The 14,253-nt window shown below is 34.3% G+C and overlaps 1 protein-coding gene across 1 annotated transcript in view; it reads right to left on the bottom strand.

Moving 5' to 3' along the window:
* NPFR (Neuropeptide F receptor) overlaps positions 1–14,253 on the bottom strand; it is a 59,544-nt gene that overhangs the window by 18,120 nt on the left and 27,171 nt on the right. The window contains exons 2-3 of the mRNA XM_066391858.1: positions 3,087–3,393; positions 1,298–1,540 (exon numbers count right to left, since the gene is read on the bottom strand). Of these exons, the coding sequence (XP_066247955.1) occupies positions 1,298–1,540; positions 3,087–3,311 (468 nt within the window). The 5' untranslated portion in view covers positions 3,312–3,393. The remainder of the gene's footprint in view (positions 1–1,297; positions 1,541–3,086; positions 3,394–14,253) is intronic.

Raw genomic sequence — 14,253 nt, forward strand, 5'->3', positions numbered from 1 at the left:
TTAAAAGCAAACCGGCAACATTGCAGAGCTTATGCAGTACGAGAGCTAATCTCTCCTATGTTTACTTCGTTTTTTGTACAGACTAAGTGGGGATGCGCGGAAGCATACACTCCTTCATATCGCTAGTGTCGTGAAATATACAGTATAGGATGCACTAACCATCCTCGAAATCGGAAGAGGGGAAGTTCTCCATCAGGAGCACATTTCCAGAGAAAAAATATGCAAAATAAAAATAGGAAAAACTATAATAATAAAAAGGATTACTTCTATTATAAATACTACAATCGATCTAATAAAAGGAATAATAAATATCTACCGATCAATAGATAAACTTCGGACCTTAGCAGTGGTTGATGGCTTGTTTGCTGCCTTAATCTCTTAGGTATTAAAATTTCGACTCGTTTTAATTGTGTAAGACTTTTCATGTAAATTTCCAAATATCAACAATAAAATTCAAGTAAGGACTCCAAGATCTATCCCCAAGTAAGCGATCGATGTTTTGATATCAATCGCAACACCCACAAAAAGTTTATCCTGAGTTAGTGTACTCCGTTTCGAACGTAATATTCAAATTTATCTTCGTTATTTGATTGATCATAACATTTTTTTGATGATATTTGGAGTTAATTGCAGAGAAATCGCCATACATTCAACAAGGCTTAATATACACGGTTGTGCGGCATTTGCAGCATATGCTAAAGGACCAGTATTGACACTCAACATAGAGTCGAAACCCACATATTTGCTGATCTCGCAGCAAATATAACCATTCCAGTTGGCGTTGTTACGTACCCAAAGAGAACATTTGCCATAAAACGTTTAACGTTGAAGTTTAAAATAGACACAAATTGAATGGTAAACGTCCGTTTCTCTTGAGTTTTCGTAGTTTAATTAATAGTGTCAATGAAATGACTATATGCGGAGGTTTTTTTTTAAGAGAAACACGGCAATTAGTCAAAATTTTCATTTATGTAGCCGATTGGGAATTTTAGAATTTTATGTAGCGAGTAGGGTTTTGCGGGACCGCGCTTCTCTCGTCACGCAATATAACATACGAAAAAGTACTCGGATCATAATAATGTAATTCATAACCTTGGTCTTTAATATACTATTATAGTATGCATACTAACATGTTTTTGAAGGGCGAAAAAATTTTTGGAATGAAGCAATTACTCTTGTTCTTTTTCAGTTCTTCAATTTTAAGACATTTTACTTTATTCCCTACAAGATGCTCTCGCACTTTTGCAAAAGGCGTGCTAAAACTGTATCTTGGGGATAAGATATAAAACAAACTTACCTGATATCTATCCAAAGCGATTGCAGTAATGGAAAGCGTCGATACGTAAGTACTCATTGCTTGCAGTATGCCGATCGTCTTACACACAAACAAATAATTCCCTAATGGAAAATATTTGGTCAGTATTTCCATTAAAGTCAAGGGCATCGTCACCGTGCATAGCAACAAATCGGCCACAGCTAAATTAACGATGAACATATTCCTCGGAGTCCTCATCGTTGGCTTTCTGAAGACCGCAATTATCTGGAAAAAAGATAAAAATATGTATGCATGGTACTGCATGCTGAAATTGGATGTCTTTTAAAGTTCAGTCCATTGCACGAGATTATTCCCGGCGAATCCAAGTGAAATGCTCGCAATAAGGGAGCAAATTCAATTGAACTAGGGTCGTTGGAACATTGATGGCACTTTTACCTCGGGTAAAAATCGTGTTGTTGCCCTTTGCAGCGGGAAATGTGACATAGAGTTGTGGGTTTGCACTGAATATGTCGCTCGTTCCAGAATTATTTCCCTAATTAGCCTCATTCTAAAGAAGATTGGTGCAACAAGAACTGATAATGATAGAAAAAGGTTCTCAAAGAACATTCAGCGGAGAACACGAACTTTTTGTGCAACACTGAAACAGGCTCGTCAAAAATACATTTTTTTCAAATTCTATGGTGGATGGGATATTATTAGCCTAACATGACCTAATTTGTTTTTCCAAACTTCCTTTGAAACTCGCAAGCAAGGGAAGTACTCAACCAAGTAACTAGTATCTCCTAAGGTAAACATGTACTAATGGCAATTTTCTCGGCTTCGCTTCTCCATTTAGGAACGAAGCTTTAGCCACCATTTATATTAAAAAAAAACAGGCACGAGAAATAAAGCTTTCCTACACGTATATATAAGGAGGAAAAGGAATAGCTTAGACCACTTTAGTTCTTATTTATTACTGGAAGCAATAGAGCTCTTACATCCAGATGCCGGCCAATTTTTACGATGTTTTCCCCCCTCTTTGTTTAATTTGGTTTTGGAAAGTGTCCTTTTAGCGTAATCGCAATAACCGCAAAAGATTTATATAGCTACTTATGCCTTTCCATTAGCCACATTTTTTTGCCTTATAAGTTACAATATTGCGGCAGCCCTTACTCTGGTGTTGCATACTTCTCACGTACCAAATTATTTTTCTTTATCCTCTCACATCTTCCATTAAAAGCACACTTCAAATAAAGCCGCAATGCGATGGGTTCGTGTTTTAAAATTGCAGAAATTTAAGCGATAATGAAAAAACGTGTGCCACTTGACAGGGTATTTTTAACAAAGAAACGTGCTTGCTGAGATAACTAGCTGAGATTCCCATTACAAATGCCTCCTTAGCTTTGTACCTCTGAAATATTCTTAGAAATGGTTGCTAGGATTTTCATTAAATTGTCTATAAAGCACTGCTTTACGTAAGTACTTTTCAATGATTCGCTACCTATTTTTGTGAATGATAAAGGGGTGGTACAAACAAGAAGTGAAACGCCCATGCGATCGCGAGATGTTCCCGACATTTGAGACTGCAACTTACAATTTTAATTAAATATGGGTGGGAATTAATAACTTTTTTAGTTTAAAGTTTAACTATCAGAATTAAGTAATCCTGAAATATCACTTTAATATTACTGAGAGCTCTCCGAACGAATAAAGTCAGTTGTAACAAACAGCTCTAATCGATTATATGCCACTTGTAGTTGTTGGGATTAGTGTCAGATAGGAAGTTCTAAATGAGATTTTTGATTATCTATTATCTGAAGAAATTACTTACCACTAAAGTGTTTCCCAATGCCCCCATGATAATTAATAGACAGTACATCACGATCAGCACTGTGTAGGCCGGTTCGTCGATAGCTTTATTCATAAGATATCTATCATATAATTTAGGATCTACTTCGTTGCTTCTGTTCAATACTTCACTGAGCGTTTTGTTGAACTTGTGGATTTCCGGTTCCATCTTGTTTTTCAGTAAGTGCACAAACAGGAAATAGAACATTCAAATCAGTTTAGACGACTTCGAGGGTTAAATAACTAGCGAAATCCGCCGATCCACCAGGTGTTTCGATTGTAGGCATTATCTGGAACAAAACGCATGATTTTATAATATAAGAAAATTTGTTATACAGTGTGGACGTAAAGTATAGAACATATTAAAGAAAATCTATGCAGATGATTTTTTTTTAAATGCTCGAACACGTCAACCTTAATTCATAATTTCGCAAATTTTGACATAAAAATGTAGTATCGTAGATATGACGTCATACCCCGTTTTTTTAACTGCAACCCCAATTTTTCATATCGCATTTGAAAAATCCAGCAATTCTCTATACAGAACGATTAAATTTCAAATATGTTGCATAACAATTTTTTTAGAAAAAAAATTATTATCCACTTCAACAAAGAGATTCAACTGAGACTTAAAAAATGCAAAGACAAACAGAAAAAAAATTAAAGTAACTATTCAAACTGGCCACCATTCACTTGCTCACAATGGGCAAGGAGAATTTCAAATTCTTTTGTAACGCTTGAGGATAGATTAATCTGATTTCTTCTGCTTTTCTAATCTTTAAATCTACAAATTTATTTGATCAGTTGACGTAAGTTTTAGATTTTAGATAGCACCAGAAAAAGAAATCGAGCGGAGTTAGATCGGGAGATCTGGCAGGCTATTCAATCGGTCCTTTCCTACTAATCCATTTGTTTGGGAAAATGGCATTTAAATAATTTCGAACAGGTTGTGAATAATGTGGCGATACACAATCCTCCTGAAACTATAAAACATTATCCGGCATGAAGCGATGCGCTGCATTTAAATAGAGTCCAGCAATAGTCAGTATTATGTTTTGCTGCAGTAGTTCAAAGTAACTGACACCAATTAGTAGACCTTCAATAAAAAAACGGCCCTATGAGTGAAGTACCGACAATCCCTGCCCATACATTGGCCTTTTATGGACATTGTGTATGTGCTTCCATCATCCAGTGTGGATTTTTAGATGCCTAATATCTGCAATTCTGCCTATTGACAGAACCATTTAAACCGAAAGTTGTCTCATCCCAGAAAATTATGCGGCTTGAAAAGCGCAGATCGTTATGGCATCGCTCCATTATTGTTTCATAAAATGCAGCCCTTCGGTCAAAATTATCTTGATTAAGTTCTCACACCAAATGAATTTTGAATGGATGCCATTTATTCTGCTTAAGAAATTTTAAAACCGAAAAAAACCGGAAAAGTGACTTATCCCTTGATGTAATGCGATCTGACGGCTTGATAAAAATGGATTTTCCATTAATAAACATCCAATTTTTTTTATCTGAGATTGCCGGATGACCTGGTTTAAACTGATCTCTTATACGACCCAAGTTCCGAAGTATTAAATTTTACTGAATCTTACTGATGCTTGATCTCGTAATAGGTTGATCAGGGTACTTATTGTTAAACAATTCACAAACTTATTGTGTCCAGGCCTATCTTCACAACTATTCATAATTAGAATTTCGATTTTCTGAGTTTCATTTAAACGCACTATTTTAGTTTGTAGCACAATCAAAAAGCACAATTAAAGCTTGTCGACTATCAAACGTGAGACTTATCACGATAGTAACACAAAATCAACTTGTTTACTCTTCGTTAGAAAAAAATTCGAAATAAAAACGACCCAAATATCAATGAGTCTATGCGTTTTAATCGAATTTCTTTGTTGAGGCGGATAATAGATTTTTTTTTTAATTGTTATGTAATCTATTTGAAATTTAATCGTCCTGTATACAGAACTGCTAGATCTTTCAAATGGCGATATGGCAAATTAGGGTTGCAATAAAAAAACAGGGTATGACGTCATATCTATAACATTAATGACGTCACGGGAATTCTTATGTCTATAATGATGTCTTCTAATGGTGGTTGACATATCTGGGGAATTTTATTTTTCTTTCATCTGTATAAATTTTATTTAATATGTTTCATACTTTACGCACACCTTGTATAATTAAGACAGCGACGATTTTCCGCTAATAAAATACACAATAAATAAGAAAACTTCTTTGGCGGTTAGTTTCTTTCTATACCGTTGCACAACAACGCTTTTGCTCATTAAGGTGCAGCTTCTGCATAAAACAGCGCAATTTTCCCGGCATGTTGATTGCATTCTAGTTATCTTTAATTTTAATAACGCGGTATAAAAAAAGCATTTGTTCTGTCTTCGTTGACATTTATATCTAATATATCAACGTGAATTTTTCGAATTATACCAGTAATTCGGAAATCAACGAACGTTGCCTTTAATGATCCTAACCTGTAATTATTACAGAATCAGAAATAAAAGCCGTGTCTTTTCATAATTCCCCTTTGTTAAAAGTTCGAATAAATTTACCGAACATTAAATTCATTTAAAGCTGAGATTGTTCAGTGCTGAACACGAGCTTTGTAGCGTGCTTTACGCCCTATATGGAAAAATCTGAACATAGTGGCAGCGTTACGAGATTTGCCTAGAGAGATTGTTAATCATTTGAGTTTTATTTGTACTTAACGTTGAGTATCAAAATTACTTAATTGCTATTGCTAGAATAGCTATTTTATCTAATTCGTATCCACTACCGGCCTTGAGGAGGGGAAGAAGGGTGACGGCCTTGGGCGGCAAACCAGGATGGACGGCGAACTTTCCTGGTAAGGGAGTGGCGAGTAACAATTTCACCTACTAAGACCGGTCCTGCTCATGTGGAGTACAAAGACAAAATATTACTTCAGTTTTTGTTCTATAAAGAAAGAACAGAGACTTTATTGGTCTCATAACACCGCAGAAAAAAAGCTAGAAATCCCCTTTAATGTTTGTCTCAAAATGAAATCTATGTCTTTATATCCTACAGCCCTTTAGCTTATTAGGTTAATCCGCTCTAATTTTAGATTCCTATTTTGCAGGACTTACCAGCTTGTTTACTAAGCTGTTTTTGCCGTCACGTACTACCCGGTAAATCCGAAATTTATTAGTTATACTTTCACTCCGGGGATGCAGTTAATTACATTTCTGGCAAACTTCGCCTCCACTTTACAAAAATATACGATATTGAGGAAACTTATTAAAGCCACAAATATTGCAAAAGGGGGAAGTCATTCGGTTTAAATGAAATGGTCAATAGTCTCCGTGGGGATACCGATATTGTGTTGGAAGCGCAATATGTTCGGCCTATCCACCGTAATAAAATGACCGTATTTTGCATTTAATTTCCGTTAACAGGTTTATCTTATCATTTGAAGAAAAATCAAACAAACAGGGGAAATAATTAATTGGCTAGAAAAACAAACTTGAAATGGACGTGAAAAATGAATATTTTGATTATTTTAAAGAGGTGAGGAAAGCATCACTAATAAACAACTGAGAATAATAAAGGATCCCGACAAGAGCACAAAATTTTAATTTGGCGCCATTTTTTCTGTTATGTTTTCTGTCAAACTTTTTGACCGTTTGATTTTTAAAATTTCCTAATTTTTAGAAATGGACCGATATTCGACACAACATATTTTAATAATTAAATAATATTTCAAAAATGGTGATAGTTTAGCTGCTACGATATGCAAATTGCGTCTAATATTTGATCGGGAAAATGTTTCAAACGCCTGAACTGTAAAGAGAGTAGTAAGGAAATTTGAGGAAAACGGGTCGATTACTGATATGAAACCATCGGTACGTGTTCTTCGTCCACGTTGTTCGGCAGAAAATATCACGGTTGTTTGCCAGAATGTGGGCAAGAGTTCAAGAACACCCATTTGAGATCACGTTCCAAAATTATACATTACAAAAAGCCTATAAAATCCAACGCACTCAACAACTCTTCTCGTTCACAAAGTCTTTTCGCTCTCTCTTTCACAAAGTCTTCAAACCTACAGATCATACACAGAAAAGACAATTTATCAATTGGATCATTGAACAACAAAAAGTGAAAAGTAATTTTTCCAATAAAATCATTTTCAGCGATGAGGCCCATTTTCATGTTGATGGCTTCATAAATAAACAAATTTGTCGCATTTGAAGTATTTAAAATCTACATGTGGTTCATGAAAAGGAAATTCATCCCAAACGTATTATTGTTTCGTCTGGATTCTGAGCAGAAGGCATCATTGGACCATTTTTCTTTGAAGGCACTACCGAAAATGCACAGTCAATAGCGAACGGTTTCGGAGCATGACATCCCAATTTCTTGTGCCTCACATGGACAGTATTGATCTCGAAGACGTGTGGTTCCAACAAGATGGTGCCACTTGCCATACATCACATGAAATAGTGGAATTATTGCACACAACATTCCCTGGTCGTATAACCTCCCATTTGGATGACATGAATTGGCCACCTAGATCGTACGATTTAATGCCTTTAGACTCTTTTCTCTGGGGTTTTTTGAAGTCGAAAGTTTATGTGAACAAATCTACTTTCACGCGAGTTTTGAAACAGGAGATTAGACAGTATATCACTGAAATTCAACCACATTTATGCCAGAAGGTGATTGAAAATTTTGTCAAAAGAATGATAATATGACAGCAAAGCCTAAGTGGACGTTTATCAGACACATTATTTCATACATAATTTTAACATCTCTACTTTATGATTAAATAATAATTTCAATATTTTCTAAACAAAAGTATTTTATTTTAAATTTAAATTTTGTGCTCTTGTTGGGACACCCTTTAAACAATTAAGACTCTTTCAACCAATCCCATAACTAGGAAAAGGAAGAATCTACTTCACTTTCTATGAAAAAAAAGTAGTTGAATTCATATCTTAAAAATGATACCTGCCAGAATAAATTTCATCAGATTGTCTTATTCACAGTAATATTTGTTCAACTTTTGACGATACAATACTATTTTCCTAAAACCAACAGTAACTCGGCTAGATCAACTTAAAGACATCAGCAAAATTTGGTTTTTGTTAAATATGTTGTAAACCAAGAGGCTTTCTTCCAAAAGCAAGACTAATTTTAAATTGGTCCCCTAAAACCCACGCAGGAGGAAAAGATTTTGTAATTCTACCAGTTTCCGAGATCCCTTCATCAATCATCGAAACAACTCACTTTCATACCATGTCAGCATACTGCTTCATCCCAGCACCTAAAGTTAGATGATCCCAAAAGCTTTTATCTGTTTATTTTTTTAACAGTCGGTTATTGATTAATTCAATTAAGTACGTTAAGCAAGCAACACGATCTCGGATCTATCTCGGTTTGAACTTCAATGGAAAGATTGGTTAAAGACAACTTTGAAAAAAAATCTTCATTCGCTGTTCTCATTACTGGCATTGCTACCTTTTAGCCTAAACAACTCTATACAATTACCGACCTAATTAATCCACAGCGTTCCAATTTGTGTAGACCAATCATCATTACCACAAACACATTCGGAATTTCCGCTCGTTGTTGAAAACTAGGTCAATAGAGAACTGCATTTGATGCACTTAATAGTAAGTCACTATGTTAAGTTTCTCAGAGTTGATCAGGAATTTCTAGCTGAAGACATAACTTTTCGATATTCGAGTTTGAATTGAAGCGAAGGAAATTTTGAAATTCATCAATTACTGGCAATGTCATGCACTTAAAGAGTTTGATATTTGTCACTTTCAGCTAATTCTGAAACCAGTTCGGAGGTCTATGGTAGATATCCATACTCAGATTATTTACCTTTGCGCATAATCTACTCAAAAAGGCCAAACCAATGTCGTTCTTAAAAAAGAAATGTAATTAGCCACTGATCACCTTCGATTTACTACGCGAATCGTCCGCTCAGAATTTCAACATTTCAAAATTTATGAAAATTTTAACTGTTTTTGCAATAAACATTTTCACAACTTTGTCAGAAGCTCCCGGATAACGCAATCTTCCACCGGAATAGATCCATCACCCTTAAAACAACAAACTTTCCTTGGATTTTTTGCACATTACACGGTAATTTATCGTTTTGGATTGGGTCGCAACAATTTAATTTGTATTTATAAAAACAAAGTGCAAAGTAAACATAACCAGAAATAAATTAAAGTTGAATTTTAAATTGAGGTCTAGACAAGTATTATGTGGCATGATTATGAGATGATTTGTAGATAATCACTGATCATCAATAATTAATTTCTTATGTGCGTTTTCTGCTTTTTTCTCTAATTTACTTTTCAAGCATTGCGAAATTCTGAGCCGAAAAGTGCTCTTTAACTAAAATTGCATTACACAGTTAAAAGTTTAGCTAATCATCCATTAAGTAATTAAGTCTTGGCTGCCCCTTGCGGCTTATAAATCTTAGCAACGTGAACATGGTAATTAGAGAATGTTTCATGTTCGAGCCGCTCTATTGGGATCTTACAAATGCTAAACGATGTAGGTTGGTTACATAAATGCCACGTTACCTAATTTTCTGCAACCACAACTGTAGTAAATCTACAAAATTCTTCATGATTCCGAAAAAAACATTCGTGAGAGACGTAGTGACTTGGTAACTTCTTACCTCTTCATTACGAGTAATTAAAACTTAAATCACTTCTGCATCCCTCTTACTTTCTTTTCCCTTTGCTAATTGTTTGTCTTCTGCGTTCTGTTTAATTAGTATTTTATCGTTTCCATTCTGATTCAAACAAAATTCTTAAAATTTATTTAGTAACACTCGTCACAATTCATGGGCTTATGGTATAACGGCAAGTCTGCCTAGTCCGAGTCTGAATCATTATACAGGGTGTTTCAGAATAAGCCTACTAACTGCTTACTGTACATTCCTGTGACTGAAATTTAAAAAAAGTTCATACGAACGTGGGTCCGTTTTCACATTCTGTCTGGAATGTAGAGTGGTAAAAAATTATTATTTTTTAAATTTTTTCCTAATAAGTCTATTCCGGCATTAAATATTTTTATAAAAATTGGTGAGCGTAAAATAGATATGGAGACATATTTTAAGGGAAAACAATGTTTTAAATTTCATCAGTGGTGTATTTATTAATGTGACTCAACATTTTAAACGGAAAATATGATACGCCATTGTTTAAAAAATATATATATTCTTACTGCTGCATATTTCTGTGAAAAAAAGGTTCCCTGAATATTTTTCATAACATTCATCATGAAAAAAAATGCTAACTATTTTTAAAACTGCAAGTATAAATTAGGTACATTAGCGTTATTTATAAAAAAAAACTATTAAAAAAGGTGTTGAAAATGCCCTCCATCTGCAAAAATGTATACCGCGGCCCTTTTTCCCATTGTATCGTGCACTATTTTAAAAATCCCTAGTAATTTTCTTTGTGTTAAACGAATGAATTTTGCCATTCTTCAGTTACAGAGAAAACAGTTAACGTTATGAAAAATTTTCAAGACACACTTTTTCACAGAAATATGAAGCATTCAATCATTTTTTTTATATTTCACTAAACCAGTAGCATGGGGACGCCTCTGGTGAAATTAAAAATATTTTTTCCCTTTAAACATGTGTCTCCTCACCTATTTTTACGACTCCCAATTTTCATAAAAATATATAATGCCGGAACGGACTCACTACGAATAAACTAAAAAAAAGAATAATTTTTTGTCACCCCGTATTTCAGACAAAAATTGAAAACGGACCCATGTTGGTATGAACTTCTTTGCTCATTTCGGTCCCAGGAATTAGTGGTAAGTAATAGGCAGACTTACTCTGAAGCACTCTGTAGTTGGAAGTTTGTTTTTTTTATTCGAAATTCTGCTGAAAATGTAAATTTCCAAATGCTTCGTCGAGCTGTAACCGTTTCATACCGAAAAAGGTCACCCACGCATTGTTTTAGCCTCATAAATTCACGAAGTGCCACCCATTAAGCCACTTCTTCGTTATGTTAATAATTTAAATACAGCTTGCTTTCAGTCAATTGTATTCCTGAACCCTTGCTGCGTTTGCATACACTTTCCTCATTAAAAATCGAGAATTTCTTATACCATTAATTTGACTGAGAAATAACTTTACTTCCTGTGTAGAGTCAAAAGATAATACACTTTCGGATTGCTATAGTTAAAAGTCAATTTTGAACTAGTTTACTCACGATATTAAAGAATAACATTCGCCTTAAAGTGGTAATTGTTGCTGTTACATCCAGTTCAATATTTTGAGGCCTCGGGGTGTATTTTTTATATTTAGAGACAAAGAAAAACACTAATTCCCTGACGAATTACCACTTCACCGGAGAATAAAATGTTGAGCGTTTGAAAATGTAAAAATTTGGTGAAAAGGCGTTTAATTAACGCAACTTATTAAGGCCTTGTTACAAAGAAATTCGTTCCTTTCGTTCTCCTTGGAAAGGAGCAACGTTGCCATGTTAAATTTGAACTAAATATGAACGTCCCCCATATAGCAAAGAAACGGATGGAATCTGCATTAGCTCATGGAGGGGCTAAACACCAGCCAATAGATACCTATTTAATTAAGCCACGTGTAAACCAAATTCAACCAACAGGCATTAAAAGATCGTATTTTTAATTAAACCAAACGGCATAAATTGCAATGAATTTGCAACTCTAATCCCATCAGGCATGGCACCAATTGGGCGGGTATACAAAACCTGCTGCCTGACTCTGAATTAGTAATCCTTAACAGAAAGTCCTGTTTAGAAGTTTTTCTTTTTTTAGATTTCGAGCTGCTATTTGTATTTGAGTTGCATTGCCAAATAGGAGGCTTTTGTGCAAAAAATCAAGTTGTTTTTTATCTGACCCACGTCCGGATCAATTTCTTTTTGGGGTTACAACATGGATCAGGCAATCGCAGTCGGTAGCAGCTACCATAATAAAAATCCCAGTTATAAATTGTTGAGAGATTGAAAAACATGTATTGTATTACTCGCATTTCATTCAATTCGGACCACTGTCCATTCACAAATAAAATGACTCAACATGGAGCACTCCATTATTCCAGAGGAAAAATTTACATTTTTGGACCTGTGGGAAAAAATTTTTGCGGTTGTAGCAATATAGGAGGTATTTTTTTGTTTAGAGAACGTGTGTTCAAGAACTCAGTGTTAAAATTGAATTTTTCGATAAATGCAAATTTTGATATCAAGCTCAAACAACATACATTCGAGATCTGAATGTTCCGATTAATCAAAAGACACGTGGAACGTATAGATCCGATATATATTAAGCGATTAGTCGTCTTAGTCTGCGAGATATATTGGTCTTGTTCTTATTCTATAGGGTGATTCATTTAAAGTGACACAAGGGATTACCTCCGAAACCAAATTTAAAATAAAAAAGTGTGTTATAAAAGGGGACGTTCAATGCACATCAGCACATTTTTACTCATTTAAAGGATATTCCAAGGCCAACTTTGTTTTTCTAAACGGAACACCTATTTTTTTTTTGGTAAGTTTGCAAAGAACTTAAAGAATGAAGCGTTTTTTTTCTAAAATTTCTGGCACGCGGGTCATTTAAAATATGATAATGCATGATTTAAATTATGAAAAAAATGAATCCAAAATCATTGTAAATTTATTTTCAAACATTTATCAGTCGAACCATGAACCGAAAAAGCCATGTTTTCACTAGAACATACTAGCAATTTTTTTTGGGGAATCGAAATTATTTATAAATTTGAAAGGAATTTTTAAGACGAATCTAGTTATTTGTTTTTCAACTAAAGTTGTTAATTTAAAAGTGAAAAATGTAGAACGTTTCTAAAGGAAATAAAATTCAAATGGTATCAGCTTGTGGAGAAATCGGTCAAAACAGCGCTGAAGCTTATCAAATTTACAGTGCAAAGATTCCTTAAAAAAGAGCACCTAGTTACCGAACGTTTTCTCAAATAATCAAAAAATTTCTTAAAAGTGGAAACGTGGAGAGAAGTAAAAAACACGCGCAAGAACTGCCACCACCAACAACAACTAAATAGCTATTTCAGTAGCTGTAGCTGTTGATCTCCATGTAAATTGCCATCAATTGTTAAGAAATTCAGTAATTTCATTGGCCAGTATGCATCGCTTTTTAAAATTGAATAAGTTACATCCATATCATGCTTCCCTTCACCAAGAATTACATGATAACGATACTGAAAAGCGAGTGCAATTTTGTACTTAGGCAAGGGAAAAATTAGATTTGAGTGAAAACTTTTTCTTCACTGTGGTGTTTTTTCCGACGAATCCACTTTTGCGAACTATTGTGAAATAAATTGCCGCAATATCAACCAGTAGCCCCTTGAAAATTCTCACTAGTTAAGACAAGAAGAATATTAAAGACTCTGGTCAATTAATGTTTCGTGCCGCATTGTCGGCATCAAAATAATAGGACCATTTTTTATTGAAGGTAATTTAAATGAAGAGAAATATTGCAGTTTTCTGTTTTTTCTAAATTATCTTCCAGTTTTGTTCCCTTATTCTTCATTGAAGAATTGCTTTGTGGTATTAGCATGATGGATGTCCAACTCATTTTGCTCATGTGACACGAAATGTTTTCTGATGATCCACTGAACTAGCCACCCAGGTCACCCAACTTGACTCTATCAGACTTTATTTTCTGGGATTATCTTAAAGAAAAAGTGCATGTTCAAGTCCCAAAAACTCCGGATGATATGAAAAACCACATCAGAGCAACTTGTTGTGAAGCAATCACTGAAAAAATGTTTGGAAATGTTTCGAGATCGTTTACCGTGAAAACTGGAAAATGCTTCGATGCAGAAGGTTAATATTCTGAGCATTTGTTCGACTAATAAATGTTTAAAATTAATATTCACTGCAATTTTGGTTTAATTTTTAAATTCTTTCAATTTCTTTTTCCATTATTACATTTTTTTTCGTAATTTAGGTCACCTATTATTTTAAATGTGTCACTTAAATTTTTGATTATATTCGGAAAACGAGAAATTTTAGAAAAACTTTTCCAGCAAAAAATACTTAATTTTTTAAGCTCTTTGCAAATTTGCCAAGAAAAATTGGATATTCTATTAAAAAAAAACAAGTTGGCCT

The sequence above is a fragment of the Euwallacea similis genome, chromosome 7 (assembly GCF_039881205.1).
Source record: "Euwallacea similis isolate ESF13 chromosome 7, ESF131.1, whole genome shotgun sequence".
NCBI classification, from domain to species: Eukaryota; Metazoa; Arthropoda; class Insecta; order Coleoptera; family Curculionidae; genus Euwallacea; species Euwallacea similis.